Here is a 23,126-nt window from a genome sequence, read left to right on the forward strand (position 1 = left end):
TTATTTTAGATATTAGCTGTCAGATACGTCCTGACTTTTAAACCTAAACACATCACACCTGTACGTAAATGCATCTCCTCAGCGTTATAAACTTGTGTAATATGAATGAGTATGACATGAGCGTGTGTATGACATCCACATGTAAATTTGCAGAACGGTCGAGGTGAAGGTCGTTGCAGTAAAAGTCAAACAGCATTACTCATGACTTGACGCTGACTGGTTCGTTTGTTTTTCTTCTACATGTGTGACCCGTGAGTTGGACCACATCCAAGTATTACAAGAGAAAGTGTGTGTCATGGGCCCTGTTCAGACCTGGCATTAACGTGCGTCTTCAGTGATGTGATCACAAGTGGAAAGCTCTAAGCACCTCAGTTCACACCCGGCATTAAAATGCATCTACACATGCGTCTCCAGCGACCACTTGTGACCGGATCTCACTTCCCTGCTCTATCTACAAATAAACATGTATGTGTTGTCAGACTGAGACAGACGGGCCTGTTGTATATGTGTTTGTGAGAGAGAGATAGAGCAGGGCAAGGAGGGGTTGAGCGAATCAATGCTCTGCAAACAGCTGTACAATGAAATACGTTTTTTTTTCTCCATTTGAAATAGTAAAATATTTTCAGTTCATTATGAAACTGCAGATGGACTAATTAAGACTGGGGCAGAGGATGTCAGTAGTAGAGTAAGCAGTCCTTCATGTGGCCAAATGTGGCACAGACCACCTCCTCAATGCATCTTGGGTGCGTTCACCCCTGAACTTACAGCTGGTTGTTCATTCTGTCTGCGGCTCAGCGTCTACTCCACTGGGTGGGTTCAGATCGTGAGCTTTGTTTTGCAGTCGGCGGATCAACAGATGGAGGAACTTCCCTGTCCTCATTCTACATCCTGCAGTGTCCTGAAAGGCCAAAGTTGACTGCCCCCACCCCTTCACTATTCGCTATTATTGTTAATTGTCAGTGGTATCATATCATGACAGTATAATACCATACACAGAATTTTGTCATCCACAATAAGGATTTTTAGAAAAATGTAATCAAAAACTATTAGTCAGTTATTTAAGATTTAGTTTCATTCATTCATTTTTTTCATTGTTCATTGGATCAACCATCCATTTGATTCTTTTGCACACATTTTCTGTATAATCATAAATATCTCTAATGTAAAAAATATTCTTATTAGTACAGTAGTATTGATTTAACTTCATCACCCAGCCTTAGTCATCAGCCATATGGTTTTCAACTGGCATCATTAATCTGCCGACAGGCAAAGAGTAAAGTAAGTGATAAAGCAATGGACAGAAAATCATCTGACACAAATGTGTTGAAAAAATGGTATTTGATCATTTCATTCACGTGTTTGCATCATGTTTCAGTAAAGAGTGAGCAAGACGAAAGAAAGAACGAGCGTCACTCATCTCAGGCAAGATGAAAGTCTGTCAGTAGTAGTTGTGGCTTTGGTGAGACACAGTCAGCAGTAACACATATCAACAGAAAAAACGGATGTGAGAGAAGAGGTCAGATTTAAAACAGAGTTTTGCTTCAGGCAAGACACAACAGCTGAATCACAAACAGCTTTTATGTGGCTCACCCTGACCTCTGACCTGGGATCATTAAATTGTTTCCATTCTAAAAGCGTTCTGACAGTGTCCTCCGACTTTCAAGGTGTTTGGTATTTCAGTTCATCACAGAGCCAGATTACTTTGATTCTGAGGGGCAGTGTCGGCCATGAGGTTTGTGCTGCAGCAGGTTGTGGAGCTGCAGTTTCACTGCTGCCAGCCAAACTCATAAACACTGACCTTTAGTACAGTCGCCCGGAGGGGGTGGCGGGCTAGCAGGGGGTGTGAATGAGAGACATAAAGAGAGAGAAGAAGAGAGAGGATTGTGGAATGTGGGAGAGAGAGACCAGAAAGTGAATGGATCAGAGCAAAAAGATGAGAAAAAACAAAGACTAGACTAGAGAGAGAGAGAGAGAGAGAGGGGAGAGAGAGGGAGAGAGGGAGAGTGAGCAGGCAGGGAGGAGGAGGGGTGATTAGTGTGTGTGAGCCTGAGCTCTGATTGGTCTAGCACCCTGTATGTGTGCGTTTGCCTGGATCTGTCTGTGTGTGTGCATGTGTGTTTGTGCCAGTGGGCGGAGGATTAAGCCTGCATCACGTGGTCCCTTTAGCTTCTTTTCCACACAAACACACATCCTCATTCGTGGAGGGAGCACACACACACACATACACACACACACACACACACACACATACATACAGTCACATATCCTCTCACATATACACTCACAGCTGTTCATACTTCTCTCTCTGGTGAACGCCGGGGCAGCAGACGAGCAGAGCCCGCAGGAGTGTGAGAGAATCCGCTGTCTGCTGGCAGCTCGACCACAGAGCATCTTTATGGAAAATCTGGACAGACGAGTGGACAGACTGGTTCACTGATCGCTGCCTGCCTCTCACTTTCTGTCTTCCACCTCCCGCTCTTTCTCTCTGTCTGACTCGTCTCTCCCGGCTTCTCTCTGGGACTCAGTGTTGGAATTTTGAGTGCAGACCGCGAGCAACAGAGAAAAATAGAGACATGTGTTTTGCCTCCGCCGCCTACTACTACTGCCTGTTCTCTCCCATTCACTGACCAAAGAGGAAACACAAGGTTGGTTGTGCTTGGCTTATTTGTTTATGTACTGGTTTCTTGTGTCATTACCTGGTTGGACACTTGGAATATTGTTTGGGAATTGGATTCCTCTGTATAAACACTTTGATATATTCCAGTTTTTTTTGTTTTTTTTTTCAGGAAACCTATAGTCCCATTCATTTTCTGTTAATAAGAATCCAGCTTGTCTTCTTTTTTTGTGTTCCCACATCATTACCATCCCTGAAACTGATGTGTAGTTTTAGGGGAATTCCATGTTGTGTGTGGCTCCCCGGGCACTCACGCATGCCAACACACACCCGTGCACTATAAACACGCTTGGCAGTAACAGTGAAGTGAGTGTGAGCACCAGAGAAGATCCGTTTTGGCCATTATCTCTAATGTGTACAACACGAGAGACTGTATGTAAAGGAAGATACAACTGAGTGATTCCGGAGTCACTGCAGCAACAAGAATTAGTCTTCTGTATACTTTTCTTGAATATATAAATAAGTTGTTTTGAAGGAATTCCAGCAAAAAAAAAAAAATCCAAATAGGATTTTTCTGTGTTGCAACCTGCACAAGAAGCAATTGCTCCATCGAACACAAGGTTGCACAATGAGCAAAACACCAGAAACTGAGATCAGATGCTTCCATGCGGCACGTTGGTGGGCTCGGGAGAAGGGGTCTTCCACGTCTCATAGTGAAGCTGCTGGTGGATCTGTAAGCGGCTGAGCATTTGGCTTCAGCTCCATGGCTGGATGTGTCAAGCAGTCATGTTAAGACACGTACACACCTACTCCTCAGCTTGTGTGTGCAGGAGTTGCACTCACAGGGTTTACACTGCAGGTCACAGTGTACGGATTTGTATACGTGTGTGTGTGTGTGTGTGTGTGTGTGTGTGTGTGTGTGTGTGCTCGCTCTGCCACTTACAGTGTGTGTGGATATAATTAGCCTACGTACAGATTCTTTCCTGGTATTGTTGCCGTTGGGGTTGAAACACAACCCAAAAGGCTGTTTGTCTATTTTTAGGGGCGGCAGCTTGTAGAAACTCAAGCAGCCACGCTTTGAAGCTTCCCCCAGGCAAGATATAGATATGAGGAGTGAGTGAGTGAGTGGGTGGGTGGGTGGGTGGGTGGTGTTGGGCGTTTTGTGTTCACTGCCTGCAATATTAATCAGCATTATTCTGACTTTTTTTGTTTGCTTGTTGTGTCTTTCTACAAAGTTTGCAAATGCCAGGCATCTCTTATGTAATTTTAAGGACAGAAAATAAAAAGTGAGGACAGAGATAATGTAGAGAGTAAATAATGGACACAGATGGAGAGAGATGTAGCAAACCTGAGAGACAGGACTGGACAGAGAGATGCAGCAATAGATATATGAGTAGACATAGGTCTCCAGATTAGCCGACATGTCATCAGATGAAGATGGATAGTTGTGTTTTGTCTGAGCAGCTGGCTCTTATCCAGCTCCAAATATCAGAGGACTACTGAGGCATTATGGGTGAACACTCTGTCTCAGAGATATACGGTAAGCTCCCATAATGGAGATGAAGGAGGGAAAGTAATTCTATCAGAGGGAAATGACAAAGACTGGAATGCCTCACATGATTTTGAAGTCGGTTATTATGCCATTTATGCCCTGACTTGTATCTGTCCACTGACACATGTAAACATTTTCAGCCTAAAACTAATTTAAAACACACGATTGGTTACGTCATCACATAATTGCAAGCATGTGTTTGTACTAAGTTGATTCATCACTTAGTTGATTGACAGAAATTAAATTGGCAAATATTTTAATTATCACTTCCAAAAGATTTTCTAGCTTCTTAATTGTGAGCATTTGCTGCTTTTCTTTGCCTGAAGTGACTGTAAAATAAATATATTTGGGATTTGGACTGTTGGCCACTTGCTTGAAGACATCACCTTGGCCTTAATTTTTTTTTGTACTCCACGTACCTTATAAAATACTAAAGAATCCTGCAGAGTATGTGATGAATCTGTGTCTCTTTAACAGCCTATTGTTGTCTGGAGGTTAAGGCCAGGCTAGATAGAGGTTATGTGGCCGTGACTCACACTATTCATCAGTAACTACAAGTAACCAAAAACACGTTGAGCAGTCTGCGGTTTATAGCAGTGATTGGTTCCATGGCGCTCTTTAAGTAACCGTTTATAGATGAGCAAGTTTTCATGGACAGCTTCCCCACAGATGAAGACAACTTAGGTCTGCGGCACTGCTGAACACGGGTGAGAGAGAGGGAGGGAGGGAGGGTCACTAAAGGTCATGGGGTGAGAGGTTGCGCTCACCTTGCCTCGGGCTGCGGCCGCAGTCTAGCGCCCCTCAGTAAACACAGCCTGCCTCGTCTATCTGCCGTGTTTAATGGAGCTTAAATCAATCACAGTGCAGCACTGTCCTCTAATGCCATTTCTTTAAAGGCCAGTCGTGTCTCAAATATCCGGCCGGTCACTCAACTCGGTCTAAACTTCTGGCATTGTTGTGGAATTTGAATGTGTTTCATTCAAGAAGAGTTTAAACCAATCACAAGCGAGCATCTGCTGTGAGCCATGAAATCTGAATTATAAACATTGATGCTGTAATACAAGGATCGGGTTTCATTCTTACTCAGATTAATTGCGCGCACACACACACACACACACACACACACACACACACACACACACACGCACGCCACCATAACTCCCCCCTCACCCTTCCAAACCTCCCAACCGTCGATCTCTCTAGATGTGACCAGACCAAGAGGGTTCGGGACGGAGACAATGATCTATTGAAAGAGACAGAGGAATGGGGAAGGGGGGTGGTAGTGGTGGTGGTTGGTGGGGGGTGGGGGACTCATGCGTCTTGTGATAGAGCAGGGACGGGATGGTGTGCTGAGAGGGAGGGTTTAGAGCTCGGAGGGGGGTGTGTAACTTTATTTTGGTGAGGCTACAGCTGTTGCACATGGCTACGCAGAATTCCACTCATTCAGCAAATTTCAGGCATGAGCTCTAACTGTCAATCACACCTTCTTAGATGTATTTTCAACTTTGTGCTCGGCATTTCATTTACTTTTTAAGAGTTTGGCACTGGAACATCTTTAAATACACGTGCACACACGCCACAGGTCTGCCTTCTTTTAATTTCTCTTCAGTTTTACAGCACACATCACACAATACCGCTTCCTATTACCAACCCAGCATTTTGCGGTGTGTCTCATTCTTTGCTTTATCCCTATACCTGTTCTGTGTACAACGTCGCAGTAAGCAGAAGAGTGCAGGCAGGCAGGAGGATGAATTCAATATCAGGTTACATAACTCTGCACTGCCCAGCTGCCTTGAATTAAAGAGGATTTTCATGCGGCTTTTATCGGTTTCCATAGTATAAATCACAGCTTTAGTAGGAGGATCAGGTAGAGAGGAAGAAGTTTCCTGTGTTCCTAGAGGATTCTCTGGTTTACAGATAACGCCATATAGGAAATGATGGTTGTTTGAATTGATTTGGCATTTAAAGATGTTTTAATATTGCCATTTTATAAGTGTAAGTTTGTTTTTCTTCCTTCTACTTCCTAAAAAAAAAAAAAGAAACTAAATGTCTGTCTTGCCACATCTAATAAAACATGGAGAACATCTGCAAAGAGGGACTGGTTCAAATTCCCAGTGGGGAAAATTTAGTGGGAAAAAGTAAGTGATAAACACACTCAGATACCAGTGAACTGTGAGCAAGACTTTGAACACCGGGCTGCTCTGTGTCCGATAGAAGAGGAAGCAGCAGTGGTTGTACTGGAATAAATCAAAGGTCTGAATACTGGATAACTCGTCATCTGTCGAGATATTTCCCCTTGGAAAACATTAAATAAATTCCAATAGTGATACGTGTCTGCTGTAACGATACTGTACATGTCAAATCTCAGCTAAGAGGGAAAAGTGGCGAGAAAAACCCACTGAACACGCCACATGCCAGGGTCCTCGTTCATCCACTTGGGAGGATTTCTTTTAACTCGCTGTTTGTTTGGTCTGAGGATGTCTCCTCCGTACACTGAGCTGCGTCTCTCTCCACTAATCTCAACCATCTTTTTAAGTGGCATTTGACCTGAATGAGTAGCTTAGCAGCGTGTGTCAGACCAAATCACTTCTCCAACGCTCTGTTTCTCACCACATCAAGCTAACAGCAGAAAAGGCTAAAAGGGGAGAAGGAGATGGTTCTGGCAGAGTAACCTCTAAAATTTTCGGCCCGCCCGCTGTCAGGTGACCACTGGGCTTTTGAAAACGGAAAGCAGCGGGATCCCTTTCTTACACTCTTTCTTTTTCTTTCTCTCTCTCTCTCTCTCTTTCCGCCTTTCTCTCTCTCTCATTCCTCTGCTCTTCAAGCCAAGACACCATCTGGTAGAGATCCCATAAGCCCCGCCTCTCCCTAATACACTACCAGCTTATGGATCCTGGAAAATGCAGTTTTATATGTCCCGTCTTTCGCCTCTCTGCCTCTTCCTGTGAATTGATCTTTTTGCCCCCACCAATGACATTCTGCGTCTCATGTTTGGTGGCCAGTTCTTTTAGTGATATTTTAAAATAAAATCTGAGGAAAAGTTCAAGACAAGCGAATAATTGTAGGGTGTCTTCACTTCGTCTTTGGTCAAGTGATGGTCCACGATTTTTTGAACGTTGCTGTCATTAACTGCTGCAGTTAAAATCTGTCTTCTCTAGTTTGTATTGCATTGTGCTTTATCACAAAGTCACAAACATAATAAACTTTGGCCTTTTTTCAAATTTATTTCCTACTGCTTTTATTGGCTGTGTTCCTTGGCCAGGCAACAAGGCATTTAGAGGGTCAGTCACACTTGTTGATTTTACTTTAACAATTCCTGTATCCTGAAAAAATGTTTGTTGTTGTGCCAGCTGACCTGAGAATGAACGGTGGGAGTGGACCACGTCACCAGTCAAGGCCTGGATGTTAAAAACAAAGCTGCTCCTGTCCTCCTCGTTCGCTTTGTAGGGTTGGCGGGTCACTGTGACCTGGCTAATGCCTACGTGTCCACATGAGTGTCTACAGTGAAGGCTTTGTTGTTTGCATGGAAGTTGTTTTAAGTAGAAAGAAGGCAGCATCATAATTAAAGTTAGCTCTTTCACTTATTTGTCCCTTTGCATTTCACCTTCTACGGCAAATCTGTTTTGCATTTTGATGACTGCTTCATCTGCATATCGCAGTGTTGTAAGTGCTTCAGTTTGAATCCTGGTGCGTTTTGTTCTGTTCTCCCCCGCTCCACTTCTTGTGCTATGAAATATTGCAAAACTTTTTTTCATTATGGTAGATATTAAGCTTTTCCCACTCGCCTTTTCAAATGACACGACTTGTCTTCTAACATATCCACCTCCATTGTTCTCTTCCTCTCAGGTGAGAGCCAGAGCGGGAGCCATAGAGCGAGCGAGCGAGCGAGTGAGGTGAAGCAGGCATGAGTGCGGACAGCCATCAGGGGGTGGTGACCACCCCTCCCCCATCCGGAGGAGGGACCAAGGAGCGCTACTTCGACCGGGTCAACGTCAATGATCCGGAGTACATCAGGGCCAGGAACATGTCGCCTGACCTCCGGCAGGACTTCAACGTCCTGGAGCAGAAGAAACGTGTCACACAGATACTACAGAGCCCCGTAAGTTAAAAAGCAGAAAATGTGTCCTGTCCAGAGAATATTCATTTATACACATTTAGGGAGTTTAAACCATTTAAACAAGGCAACACAACACATTTTGTTTTTCTTCTTAACTTGAATGGATTGAACTAGTGGATGTGTCACAGTTTTTGGTTTCAAAGTTGGAGTAATGTATGGAATTACTTACTGGGAGGGCACAGTCTAGAGGAGAGGTTCAGGTGGGTCTTGTCTGCAGGTCCAGGTGCATATTCTCTCCACAAGTAGTACAGAGTCCTGTTAGGGAAATGAAAGAGGTTGGAAAGATGCTTTCTCGTTCTTCATTGGATAGAGCTTCGACAGTCCGGACAGGTTGATGGGACTGATCACAGAGCGTGTTCAGAACAGATCTATAGCTCTAGGCTGCACGGGGGAGTGGTGCTGAGTTTGAGTCCATGGACCGGCTCAGGCCTTTCTGTGTGGGGTTTGCATATTCTGCCTCTGTCCGTGTTGGTTTTCTCTGGGTGCGCCTAAGTCTTTAGGTGAACTGGCTACTTAGTTGTAGGTGTAAACAGAAGTAAATGTGTTAGTATTTCTTTGTTCCTGTGATAGACTGTTAATAAATGCGTACTGGAGTAGGCTGTAGCTTCCCACCTCTCTGAAACAGAATCAACAGTTTTCTTAAATGGATGGATGATAACTACCAGTTAGCCAAAGAGGAGATGAGTAATGCTTATTAAGGCCACAGCTGAGATATCAAGATTACAGAAGTCACAATGGAGAACTTGCAGCAAGCAACAAACTTTTCACCCCACTGACTAATCGTTTGGGTAATCAGTTCCCGTTTTCCCCTTTCTGTCCGTTATCATCAGTCTCAAGTGATTTCTAAATAAGCCACAGCAGTGAGTGCATCACATGTGCTTCTGTTAATGTTGTGACACTGGCCACAGTATCTCAGCAGTCAGCAGCCCGCTAAAACCCTAATATAACCACCAGCTACCACACCCTCGCTCAGGCTTACTGCAGGAGCTCTCCAAGTGCCCTCCAGGCCAGCGGCTCTCACGCTGGGTCAGGTTTTGCTGAAGTAAACAACTCAGTGAGCACGGGGCAAATTTCAGCCAACACAAGTAACGCTGCTGATTCTCATGCTGAATTCTTACTGTCGCTCTACTGGTCGAACGTGATAGATGTTTTGGAGGTGCAGTTAGAGGGGTTGAGCCACATCGGGATCACACACACTAATTATTTAGCCACTTGAGTTACTGTAAAGGCAAATTATGGGGGTATTGTGCCTTTGCTGTAGGTTTTTTTGTTTGCGAGGGTCTGAACGCAGTGCAAAGATTGTGATCATAACAGGGAGGAGTTCAAAGATTTATCCACAGTTACTTATGCGAAACAATGTCAGACTTCACACAGAAACACATCATCATACCCTCGATTTAAAGCTTTATTGAATACTTTCCATACTTCTGGATCGGTTTGTTTCCTTTTTGGCCCTGAATACACCTGCAGCCCTGTCAGGAACCCCTTCACCTAACTCTCATAATAATAGTCAGAGACAAAGTCAAGCTCATGTGAAGACAACACAGTGTTACTCTTTGTATTTCGGCCTTTGAACAGTTGCGTCACCTTGTGTGGAGATTTTACAACAGGCTCGCGGCCTTTCAGTTCAGCCTGCACAGTATTAGAAAAATTTATTCTGCACTATTGACACAAGGCTGGTTTCTGACTGAAGTGCTTCTCGCTGTTTACAGTGCGATCTTACCTGTGGCGCTGCAAGGTGTGTGTGTGTGTACATGTCTGTATGCATTTGTAGTTTGAACTACTTTGAAGTGACAAATACACTTTGATGGGTTTAGAGTCAGCAGTGACAGATTTTTGGCAAAAGTTAAGTAAAGCATAAGGTTAGATATTGCTGAGGCAATGAATGTCCTGAATGCACGTTCCTCACAAGAAGAGTAACACAAGCCTGGAAGTGTGTGTGTGTGTGTGTGTGTGTGTGTGTGTGTGTGTGTGTGTGATTGATATTGGGTAGTGGCTGCTCTGAGGTTTGGCCCGTTCTTTTTTTTTTTTAGCTTTAAATGTGATCCACATTCTGCACATGCCCAGTGTGGTTTTCTTGGCATGCTGCGTTTTATGCCAGATGTCTGGAAGGGCAGGAGCATGGTGCTGCTGATGCAGGTTTCTACTTGATACTCTGTGTGTGTCTGTCCCTGTGTGTGTGTGAGAGATTAAGTACCACAAGTACAGTTAAGGGTGAGCAAATGAGTGAGTACATTTAAGGCCGCTGCTCTATGCAGACCTTTGGGCCCCCATCGAGTGTCACTGACATGTTTTGTGGTGAGTCTGGCTCTCAAGGGTGGATGCAGAAATTTAGAAATGATGTTTGGGTACGAGTCGGGTTCAGTCACGTCTGCCTTTTGACGGGCGACCACATGTGTAATCAGGGTAAACAGGCGAGCTGTGACCATGGTAACAACTGCGTGATGGGCTGACACAAATTCAGTGCTTCAGATTACACTCACTGCGTCGGGCTCGGGTCAGGTTCGGACAGATAGGTGGCCTGAGCCGCGCTCTATCTGGCACAGCTGGCTGCAGTTTATCCTTATCAGCGGCAGCTCCGCATGTTGAAAAGAAGCAGAGGCTGTCGGTGAGAGAGAGCAGTCTGATCGGCTGCTGAGCAAATGACCTGAGCCTGACAACACCAGTGCAAGGCAGCGGCAGAGTTCTATCAGACATATCTCAGTTTGGATTGAGGTCACACCTATTTATTGCATGCCACTGTGACACTGTTTTTAGATGGTTGGTGAGTTTGTTTTGTAGAGCCAGCTGACCACTGGTCCTGGTCTTTGGGTTGTGTTCAAGCGCAACTTTAAAGCCATGTTCTGTTTCTAGCCAGTTCTAGCAGTGAGTTGACTCTTGGCGGGTGTCATAGTAAATTACAGTATTTTAAACTGAAGCCATGTTCTGGTAAAAAAAAAAAAAACACATGAATCATCATCGTTTTATTACATTTTATTATAGCCACTCTGATTAATAATTTATTAATGTTAACAATGGATTGAATTACTATGTGTACTGTGAAAAGTGTTGCTCATACAGACATCTCAGCGTCACTGGTCTCATCGGCTTCTTTATCCAGACACAACAGGCAGCTGTTTTCTGCTAAAAACAACCCACTGTACGCCACCTGCCCCGCAACTAATTAGTGATGGACAGAGTTAGCAGGTAGCCTGTGAACATCATGGTGCATTTAGCCACCATACAGCCAGATACTTCCCTCGGACCAAAAACCAAAAACAGAGCTGAGAACTGGGACTCCCATTCATCAGGTGGCTAGAAACACAGCTCCACACGAGGGCAACTGTTTGCTAATGTTAGCCATACAAATTTTATGAGGTGATAATATGTTGATGTTGTGTGTACAGCTTATTCTGCTGCACCCAAAAATGCCCAAAAAAAAAAAAAGAGAGAAAGAAAAACAGTTAATACCACTTTAAGTATAATTTATTTCTGTAAATTCTTCTCTTTTATACAGTAAATATCTTTGGTTTCAACTCAGTAAGGCTGTTTGTTATGACTTGTAGTAACTGTTATCTCACCGACTGGATGCTATAAATTACCCAGCATCATTATTTACCACCACACCACACTGTGAGTGTCTGCTTGTTGCTCTGCCTGTGTGTTATACTTGCGGTCATGCAGTGTCATGGGTTTTTTTTTTTTTTCCCGCTTGATGTGGTTTTGAACGCAGGCCAACCAGCTCTCAGTCAGCAGTAACAGGTGGCTCCCAGTGGGCCGCAGAGTGTTTGCAGCCCTCACATCAGGACAGTTGGCCTCACAGCGCAGATTTACTCATATTCAGCTACAACAACAACAATAACAAGTGTGTGTCACCAGCTGGACGAGGACACGTGTGCTCGTCCCCCACCGTGTCTCTCTCTCTCTCTCCTGCCATTTCTATTTCTTCTCCATCCTTCTCAGGCCGTTGCTCTCTCGTGTTCAGCTACAACAAAAACAACAATATGCGTGTCACCAGCTGGAGTCTCTCTCTCTCTCTCTCTCTCTCTCTCTCTCTCTCTCTCTCTCTCCCTCCCTCCCTCCCCCTTCTCTCTCTGTTTGTTTTGATTCCAGTGTTATGGGACTCGTGGCGGCTCCAGATTACATGTTTTCTAGCGCTCAGATGGCAGGTTGTATTTAAGGTCGGACCAATATAGACCAGGCGGGACTGCATCAACCCAGCTGACTTCATCCGCTCGCCTCATTCATGCAGCCGTGTTTACCTTTTCAGCAGTCAAAGGCTACAGCTGAACCTTGAACCCTTTCAGTGTCTTTTTTTTTTTTTTTTTTTTTTTTCATCATGTAGTCACTTCCATTGCCCGCGTGCCACGACAATATGCTCAGAGGCAGTGAAAGACAACAAATGGAAAAAGACTGAAGGTAGAGTGAGAGGAGAAGGAGAGTAGGTAAAAATTAAAGGGAGTCTCTCAGGTCACATAAAACATGTAACAAATACGTGTTCTGCACAGTCCCTTGATGTATTCATTGGAGGAACACAGGCAGAAATATTGATCACATTGTTCTACTGAAAGCAGGTCGTGTTTTCATCTCTTTTATAGGAAATAGAGCAACAAATCCTCAAGATTTTGGATGCAGTTAATGCCATTTAAAACACTTATTGCCATCAATTTTTTCCCTCACTGAACACTGAATTTTAATATTACTTTATTTTTTTTTTCTTTCATCATTTAAATTCACACAGAGGAGGAAGAAAGAGGAGGGAGCGAGGAGAGGGGTTTTTTTTGTAGAAGGTTTTTGATGGTTGTGTCAGCTATGTTTTGTAAGACATGCATGGATTGAAATTTGCCTTGAGGTGGTTTGTGAGACACACTGAAGCAGTTTTCTGTTGCATTTCACGAGCAACAAGGAGCTTGGATACAGATTTTGGCTGCAAATCCAAGTCTCATGATGTCACAGTTGGTAAATCATGATATTAATTTGTTAGTGTTAAATTCTGCAGTTAAGCCTCGCCCTCTCTCTCTTTCTCTCTCTCTCTCTCTTGTGTATTTCTCTATAACTGATGGTAACTGGGTTGCTGTGTCTGCATTTGCAACCCAAAACTTCAGAAGGTCAGAAGCCCTAAGAAGCTTGAGATTAAATCAGATGAAATTGAGTTTGAGTTGTGCTTCCACATGCTGCTGCTATTTTCTGCGTCTCCGCTCATCTCGGTCTCTCCCCCACTATTTGGTTTTCCTCTCCTCTCCTCTCCTTCTCCAGCGTGGGGCACAGTTGGTTCATCATCCATAGAAATGATTTACTTAGTGGTAAATTTACTCAGCCTCATTTGCACTAGACATGTGGTTTTCAGGGGAAGTGCACATTTTCTCCTCTTCCCTCCCACTTGCCAGAGAACACAAGTGGATAATTTATGGTGCATTGGCAGGTTCTGTTGAGAACCCCCTCGTGCGAGGCAAATGTCATGGCTGCTCTCTATTATGTTTTCCCTTTTTTCTCTTTTAAAGTCCTAAGGGCTAATTTGATAGAACATTAGTGGCTGAACTCACTCCAGAGACTTTTTAATTCCACCGTCTTTCCTCTCAGAGCCCGTGTTTAACTTTGGCATTTCACGACATCTCCTCCAGCAGTGGAGCAGTGCCCTCAGGATTAAAGGGCAACACACTGAAATGTTACTAAGTCCACTTTAGCTCATGTGCACCCTCAAAAGGATAGGCCGAAAGTCAAAAGAATACCCTTGGTGCTTAGGATACAAGCCTTCCACTAGATTCTCCATCTGGCGACCGACATCAACCAGAGATAGTAATGTTTTAGTCACTAAGAAAAAAAAATGTAAAGAAAGATTTCTTGGTGAAACTGGTGCATGAACATATTTGCGACTGGAGATGTGCCAATCCAATACGCCAGATCGGTATCAGTGCCAGTACTGACCCTATTAATTGGATTGGGTATCGACCATGACGTGACCAATCCACATTAAACACAGTTTCGGTGTCACTATAAAACTCTCAGTTACATTCATTCAGTCATGACCAGCCTGACCTCATGTTGCCTCATATAAACATGATTCCACTGAGTTCCACACCGTGCGGCTGCTTTACACATGAGGTAAAATTTAGCAGCAAATAACAGCTTGTATCGACACACAGTATATATGCATCCACACATATAACACTGATGCACTTTCCTGTCAGTTTTATTGAATGCTCTCAGTGTACACGATCTCCTGTGCTCAGCTTCTCCTGCACTTTCTGTCAGGGTGAACAAGTGCATCCCTCAAGAAAAAGGGCAGAGAGTTTATGCAGAGTAGGGAGACGCTGCAGTCGGAATCGGGGACCAATTTCACTGACGCACACTCTGAGGTTAGGTGGGGGAGATCAATAGCATTGGCAAGCTTGCAGGCAAGCACTCTCCTACTCTGTAACACTATCGCGTTGGCAGCTTGAAAGAGCAGCATTGTGCTGACGTAACTGTGGTGTGACTGAAATTGCAGCACTCACCTGGCTTGTGTGCGCTTTTGTCTTTTATTTATCTTTCTGTGTATGTTTCAAAGAGTTCTTTCCCATGAACTATGTTTGAAGAGGTTTTATTCAGACTCCAATGCAGTTACTCCTTAACTTTTAATTTATTGGGTCAGTTGAGGTGAATGAAATTAATCACCAAGACACCTAAAAATGCAGGTCGCTGTGTTCCTCCAGGTGAACTTTGATGCAGTTTTGTTGGACTGGAAATGGAAAACACAGTGTTCATGGGTATAAGACAGTATTTTATATTTAGAAGGTAAAGCCTAGTTTAGACTTTATACACTAACAAACTACTTGACTATATGTGACTGTTGTTTTCAAGCCTTTCTTTGTTGTGTGAGCCAAAACAATAACTACATTTTTAAAATGTTCTTAATTAAACTCGCTGAGTAATTTCACGTGAGGACACACAAGTGTGTTTGTGACGTAACGCTGAAACCGTCAGGAGCGACACACGCTTCTTTGATCAGGCCAAAAGAACAGACGTGTATGATCGGCCTTGCTCTGACAAAGTCGTAAAAGGTCCTGTCTTCCTTTCCCACAGGGTAACGTACAGCAGTTTAAGTGTCACCTGAATCTGCAACAATGAGTGCAGCAGAAACAAGAGAATTAAAACAAAAGGACCTCCTCTGGAGGTCCGATGACACAAGCTCTTGGAAGACTAGAAACTTCCTGTTATAGTAAGAGGGCAAAGAAAAGTTTCTATTGTCCCTGAGAGGACATGAATCAGATGACCTTAAATATGCATGTGAAAAAGTATTTTTGTTCACCATCCGCCAAGCAGTGAAGTGGTGATGAAGTATTCTTGTCAGGACGCATTGGCCCTGATCTAATGTCTCGAAATAATCCTGACAGTGGAGCTTGTCTGCAGGACACCCAGACTGCCCAGTGGAAGCAACCAAAAGGCAATATTCCCTCTAAGAAAGAATAAAGTAACGTAATAACTTTGTTTTAAGATGAAGAATGTCTGGAACACTTTTTGTGTCAGATTGTGTTGTTGCCTCAGATGGACCAGTGTTTGCTTTCTCAAATCACCTTTTTATTACTTTGCGTAAGTGGCCATGTTTTACTACTCTCTCCACTCTCAGGCATTGTCCCCTCCACTGAGGAATTGGACAAGCTCCAGTCTGCATGTCGACTTAATACTCTGAAGACCGCCACAGTTCCACTTTGAAAGATTAGCTTCTGCCATTTTGGAGCAGTCACAGAAACACTTCCTCATTTCTCTGATTGGATCACATTTTTTCTGTGAGGATGACATGGGAAGATTTGTGTTCTTTTTCACTCCAGGGGTGAATGTGCTGTAACTGTAATGTTGTAATGTCACCTGAGTTCCTGTCTTTGGGTAGAAGTGGGGGGTGTGGTAAAAAGGCAAGAAGTCACGCCACAGCAGCTAAAAAAAACACACTTGACGTGTGATATTATTTTCATTGCTGCAGATGTGGGGTTTTGCCTAAATATTAATGATACAATCCACTTTAGGCCCCAGGATTAATCTGTTTAGATGATGGGAATCAAATCCCTGCTGTCATAATCTTCTTGGGAAGCAGCAGATGCCTGCTAGTGTGTGTGTGCGTGTATGTCTGTGTGTGTGTGCGCGTGTGTGTGTGAAAGGGGTGAAAGGGGTTGCTCTAAGGGATAACCCCGCCAAAGAATTATCAAATGACTCTATAGCTCTACCGAGCTTTTTAGCGTCTTTCAGCTGATTGTTTTGGTTTACAGCCCCATAACTTTACTGTTTCAGAATATTCAAAGCGTTGTTTTTCAGCTGTTTTCAGTGAAAAAGCTATAGTAACCTTGCTGTACACTGTCTACCCAGCACCAAATGACAAAAAGAGAAGGTTAGCAACTAGCTGGTGAACACAGTAGCAGATATCGCCCTAAGCAGTTAATGAAGACCAATAAACTGAGCTAAAACAGAGTAAATATTGGATTTACATTCAACATTTGGCTAGAAACATGACTTCAAATGAATGCTAATGTTGCTTTGCGTCCGCTGGTTGTGTAAATAGGCAACTGTTAGCTAACAAGGTTGCTTTATTTATTTAAAAGGTGATAATATGTCAGTGAGGTATTTACAGTGCATACCACTGACCCCAGGTGGCCAAAAACAAAAAGAAAAAAGGATGCAGGTTTAGTGGCACCAGCTGATGGGAGTAGTAGATCATGTTAGCTGTGTTTTGTAAGAGCAACGAGTGTCAAGCCTGCTGACCGCGTCAAGCTCACGAGAATCCTCCAGCACAGACCCAAAACAAAGACCTTTCCACTGGACTCACACAGAATCTGCCTGAGCGTCAAGCGTCTGGCTCCATTAAACTGCGTCTTCAGCACTGTGGCTCCAATGTCAGTGTGATGGCACAACAGTCTCTGAGGCACAAATATCCAGAACAACAACACCAATAAATGAAAAACAAAAAAACCCTGACCCACCACTGTCAGACATCCGCAACAGGCCGGTCGCCAGGGTAACCTCGCCATTAGCGGTGGAGGAATGTCTGGCTGGGGTTCAGAACCAGCGGTGCTCCGGGGCTGTATGTGTCCTGACACGGAGGGTGGGGGTGGGGGGGTGGGTTGGTGGTTGGGGTTGCTCCAATTTGAACAAAACGCCCCCACATGGGCATAAAACCAAAGGACCCAACTCCATTCGAGTAACACTAATGGACCGTCCCATGGGGTGACTCGAGGGGAAGTTAAGTGTCAGAGATGTTTTCGTGCAGAGACACAGCTCTATTGGGAATATGTTGACTGTTGCATAAGCACTGAGATTAAGTAAAGGCATGAATATTCAATGCTGCTCTGCTAGAGTCATCGCATGGAAACAGTGTCATGGCCTATTTTCTCTCTCACACTGTACTGATTTTACAATGACTGGTTTTAAGTTTCCACCAGGAAGTTGAAGTGGACTCCCAGCCCAGTCAGAAATAGTCAGTTAACTCTGGCAGATGATGGAGTGAAGCTGAGTTACAAGTGAAGACAAGATTTTGCTTCCTTTTGTAGTCCATGATAATATATATATATACAGTATATATATATATATAAAAAAAGGTGGACCAGACGGTGAAAACATCATTAAAATGTTCAGGAAAAATTGAGTCAACATTCAACAGAGGTTGAAACAAAAGAAAGTCTGAGTCAGATTATGCATACAGACCAAAAGCAAAAAAACTGAAAAAAAAAAAAAAAAACTAAATGTGCTCTCAATAGCTGACTCAAAACCAGCCTGTACTTGTGCAATCCTGGAAATCATTTATATTATCTAGCTCAGTGAGCCAGGGTTCTCCTACAGATAGTAAGATTTAAGATGTTTGGTCACTTGTTTTGCAGTAAAGGTTTTATTTCATGGGCAGGTAAAAACACAAATGTGAAACTGGTTGGAAGGTGTTTGTTGAAATTTGATTAACAGGATATCTTAGACGATTTTAACACTATTATAAATCAAGTTAACCATTGCAGAAATACTTCTGCTTTGTGCTGTGTTGACATTTAACTTTCACCATGGATAAAAACAGACTTAGCCATGGGTAAAACTGGCTTTGCAAACAGAGATGATTTAAATTTAAACACATATATTGTGAACTTGGGATAACCATACAGCTGGATGCAGCAGAGGAAACTCCAGCTTTACATTGTGGCCTTATATCACAATGTCATGTGCTGTCGCTCACTTGGCTGAAGCACATGCAACAAATTTATTAACAGGGCTCTTTCGATGATCTGATTTTCCACAAGCTGCAAAATGCAAAGCAGAAAACAAAAAATACAGATCAGAGTGTGACAGCTGGGGTGCTCCTGTGGCTCAGGGCTTAAGAGGTTGTGGACATTTCTTGCATCTTTCTGTCCTTTATTCCCTGTCCCCATCACTATCAAATAAAGGCATGATATGACCCCAAAATAATCATTTTTAAATGCTTGATGGTTGAAAATGCATTTTCTTGCTGAAGCGACATCCTCTCAAACTTTCAAAAAGTCGAACTTTAACTTAGTTACGTGCTTGCACAGTATGTTTGTCTGTTTGGGTCTGCGACTACAAAACCCTTTGTACTGGTCACAGCTTTAATTACTTTAGCCGGTAGGGAAAGGTGAGTGTGCCCCCTGAGAGGTTAACAACCTTATTAAGATTATCAGGAGCTATCCATACAGTATTACCTCGTCTGCTGTTACCTGCTGCAGCCTGCGGCTTTGGCCGGAGCTCTATGAATATAACAAGTCTGCAGTAGTTACACGGCCTGCAGCCCCACCACAGTTCTGCGCTGACAGTCCTTGATACTTTAAGTAAAGTGAGAAGTCTTGTGATTTCTGTTTGAACATTTGATTTATTAACTGCTGCACGACGAGGAACATTTACTTAGAAGGAAAGTGAAAACATTAAATCATACATTATTTGATATGATGTAATGCATCCAGTTGTGTGTATATCTGGCCTTGCATAAGAGCATATTAGCATGTACTGTATTGTGTCTGTGGATTCAGCTGATGACTGTAGTCTGGACGCGAGGATTAGCCACACACTCTCTCTCCCAGTCACTTCAAGTAGCCAATCATAATGCAGGCTGCAAGCTAGTCAGACAACCAGTCCTGACTCAGCTTCTTGTGCAGCCAGCCTATCGTGATCCAGCTTCATAGAGCCTTTTAAGGACGATTCAGATTGACACCCGAGGAGCATGTCTAATCTGTGATTAATGCGTCTCCCTCGTTCTTCCCTTCTTCATTCCCACTCGTCCTGTCTCTCTAAATGTTCCCATATCTTTTTACTCTGTCATCTCTCTGTCACCATTAATCCTCTGCCCTCTCCACCCCCTACTCTTATCTGTCTCACCATCATCTCTCATCATCCTTGTCTTTTCATTTTTTTTAAACATTTGAGTTCAAGGAAGTTGCAGCTCCATCTTTAAAGTTAAATAGATTTTTTTTTTCACTGTTTAAGCAGTATAATGCCTGATCGAAGCATCCCAGTTCTCGAAGGCTTGATTTTCATGTATGGCACATATATTGAGAACTTGCTTTAAAAATCATAAATTGAATAATTTTTCGGTGTTGACAGAATTGCTTTCCCACAAGCATTTAGTTTTTGACACATTGTCGTCTCAGTGCAATGTTATATTCTCTCTCTCAACTCTTTCTCTCTTCTCTTTTCCCCCCAGGCCTTCAAGGAGGAGTTGGAGAGTCTGATCCAGGAGCAGCAGCGGAAGGGAAACAACCCCACCGGCCTGCTTGCCCTCAGACAGATCGCTGACTTCTTCATGGCCAGCTCAGTGGCTGGCTTCAACACCTCCCCCCTCAGTGAGTACACACAGTGCTACGGCCCGTTACCCCGGGCAACCAGACACTAACATTTAGCAGAACATGCCACCCTCGCCCAGGGTGTAGCCACTTTGAACTGTGCTGAAAAACAAAAAGAGAGGAGATTCATATGCAAACCTGAGCTTTGCGTGCTTAAGGGCATAAATACCCTAAGACGACCCAACCCCAGACTCCGGAAGAGCCGTGCATTTTTCTCTAGATTTTGATCCTTTGTGAATTCTGTCCAGGAGTCCATATGTGAAATCTGCTTCCAATCAGAGCGCTGGAATGCACAACTAATACTGAATTACATGTCACAGGCAATATAGCAGTTCAGTCCAGCTCCTCCTTAAAAGACCCCCATAACGAGCAAGTCTAATGAGGTGTGGCAGTAAACAAATTTTCAAAGGATGAAGTGTTGTTAAAAACATCTCCATGTGTAAATAAGTAATCTGTTTGATATGGAGCCAGATGTGTCAGATACAGTACATCATTAAATAGAAATCCAGATGTTGCACCCGAGGTCCTGTGTGGCAGTCACTGTCGCTATTAGAAGTCCCAGCGTAACTTAAAAGATTACTTGTGGAAAATGTCTACATAGTAGAGTTGTTGTCATTGTTGACTTAAAAACACAGGAGATAAAATTAGTTTTAATACCATCAAATCAGAAAAAACTGCAAACTTTTTGTGTATTATTAGCTTTTGCTTCTCATCTGAACTCTACTCCTTCCTACTCTTTCGCAGGTCTGGGGATGGTCACTCCCATCAACGACATGTACGGAGTGGAATCCACCACGATGGTGAAAGGCGAGAAGCTCACGCGTTGTAAACTGGCCAGCCTCTACAGACTGGTGGACCTGTTCAGCTGGGCACACTTCGCCAACTCTTACATCACAGTAAGTCACCACTTAAGACTGTCGACAGTTGAGCTTTATGAAAACAATAAGATTAGATAGAGGATATCCTGATTGGTTTATTGAGATTTATATTTAGTTTCAATAATGTTTTATGTTCTGAGTAGACAGGGTTGGGTCTGTTTTCAGAGAAGACATTGTCCAATTTGGGATTCTTCAAAAACAGCTGATCCTCACTTAGATCAGTTGCCATTTCCCTTGAATCAGCTTAATTCCATAACAAAAAAAAAGTGATTTGACTTTTTCTTTTCTTAGGGCCGGGTCAGTAAAGAGCAAGACCACATCCTTATCATCCCCAGGGGATTGTCATTCGCTGAGGCATCTGCATCAAACCTGGTAAGAAAAATGAGACTGACATTTTCATTTTATTTAAGTGTTGGTGTAGCTTCAGAATTGAAACACAAAGAAGCACATGGACCATTTAGAAAAGGGTTTTAAAGCTTAAGTTTAACTTCAGTGATTGCTTGGTTAGACTGAAACAAATAAAATGGCTTTCAATGACTATTTGTGTCAATGTCCTTGTCTGTGCTTGTTTGCCAACAACAGCACTCAGTGTATTAAGGTTTTGGCCTTCAGAGGACGGGGCTAATGCTTTTCCACTTTGCTTAATCAGCCATTTACTTCCTTCAATTTACTTCCTTCAATTGAATAAAGGCTAGATGAAGCACATTTCAGTGTTTTGGTATTCTATAGGCACAAAAGACAACGTCCCTCCCTCTCTCTCTTTCTCTCTTTCTCTCTCTGTACATGTGTTTGCCGTGTTCATTGTCACTGATTCTACATCGTATTGACATTAGCCTGACCACCCCACACCTCCTCTCTGCCTGCTGCCTTCCTGAAACAAGCTAGCAAATATCACGGGTGGTTCAGGTTGTTTGTCTCTCTAGTTTCGGCTCAGATAGTGCACATGTTGTCATAGCACTGGGCTTGCCGTGCCAATAGATGTGTAATTATCTGTTGCCAACCCCGTTTCTTCCTGATTTGCATTTTAGCTCCCTTCAATTCAGTTTTCCTCTTTCTCTTGGTTTCGCTCTACTCTGTCTCTCTGGTTTTCTTTTTTCAAAAGAAAAGAAAAAAGAATTTAACAAAAAAGATTTAACACCCTTAGAATTTGTGCCATAAATAGTTTGATAAACATACTGAATAACCTGAATACAATTATGATATATGCTTGGTATGACCAGCCATGTGAATGGTTTAGTTTCAATGAACAAAAAGGGCATTAATATTAATCTGAAAAACATTGTATTTGTCAACCACATACAGTGGTTTCTGTAACTTTGAAGTATCAGGCATCTGTGTGTGTTTTAGAATACAGTTTTGTACACATATAGACTTTGGTACAATCCATGAAATCAAAAATGGACAAATGAAAAACATGAAATGACAGTATAAAATGATCTCAAATTGCCCTGTAGTAGTAAATTCTTTGAAGGTTCTTCATGTTTGTTATGGATGCAGTTTGATGTTTAAGAAGCATTTTTATTTTCACCTACCATACTAAGCCACATAACTCCCACATAATTCACCTTTTATGTTTTGTGATATTACAAAAGTTTACATGAAAGTCACTTAACACTTTAATCATATCTTCTGTCTTTTTCTCATTTCTGTTCTGTTTGCTTTGTTGTACTTCTCTGCTTCTTTATCTCCTGCACCTGTGCAAACATACACACACGCCTGTGCAATGTTGCTGCAAGTGTGTGTTTGACAGTGGATGTATTGGCCATACTGCTGACAGACAGATTTCACTGTTACACCTGCTGGCGCAGGCAGAGATGTCGAATGTAACTCGTAAGTAATGTAACTAATGAGAGAAGCAAACTCATTGCTAACTTGTGCTTCTTCAGTTCTTTATTTTCTCTGTGTAATATAATCACCCTTTCTAATATGAAAATGATAATATAAAATAAATATAATTACCTTTTTTAATATACAATAATTTAATAAAAATACAATTACCTTCTCTTTTTCCTGCTACTCCTTACTAGCAATCTTGATTGGTTTTTGTTTCTGCTAAGCACAAACAGTTATTTATGAAAGCTACATTTTTAAAGGCTATTATCACAGGAAATATAGGTTACAATAGAAACCCCTAAAAGTGAAGTGAGACTGTGACAGCATAAAATGATAAATCCATGTGGGTGCAATA

The 23,126-nt window shown here is 42.8% G+C and overlaps 1 protein-coding gene across 3 annotated transcripts in view; it reads left to right on the forward strand.

Moving 5' to 3' along the window:
- LOC111229201 (gamma-adducin-like) overlaps positions 1-23,126 on the forward strand; it is a 73,898-nt gene that overhangs the window by 27,194 nt on the left and 23,578 nt on the right. For 2 of the 3 annotated variants that reach the window (XM_022755422.1, XM_022755424.1), the window contains exons 1-5: positions 2,223-2,645; positions 8,013-8,265; positions 19,922-20,060; positions 20,805-20,956; positions 21,230-21,310. In XM_022755422.1, coding sequence (XP_022611143.1) covers positions 8,071-8,265; positions 19,922-20,060; positions 20,805-20,956; positions 21,230-21,310 — 567 coding nt within the window. In that variant the 5' untranslated portion in view covers positions 2,223-2,645; positions 8,013-8,070. Of the gene's footprint in view, positions 1-2,222; positions 2,646-8,012; positions 8,266-19,921; positions 20,061-20,804; positions 20,957-21,229; positions 21,311-23,126 lie in introns of those variants that run through there. The other variant, XM_022755423.1, reaches the window with a different exon arrangement.

The sequence above is a fragment of the Seriola dumerili genome, unplaced genomic scaffold, assembly GCF_002260705.1.
Source record: "Seriola dumerili isolate Sdu_G_001 unplaced genomic scaffold, Sdu_1.0 BDQW01000230.1, whole genome shotgun sequence".
In the NCBI taxonomy this organism is placed as follows: Eukaryota; Metazoa; Chordata; class Actinopteri; order Carangiformes; family Carangidae; genus Seriola; species Seriola dumerili.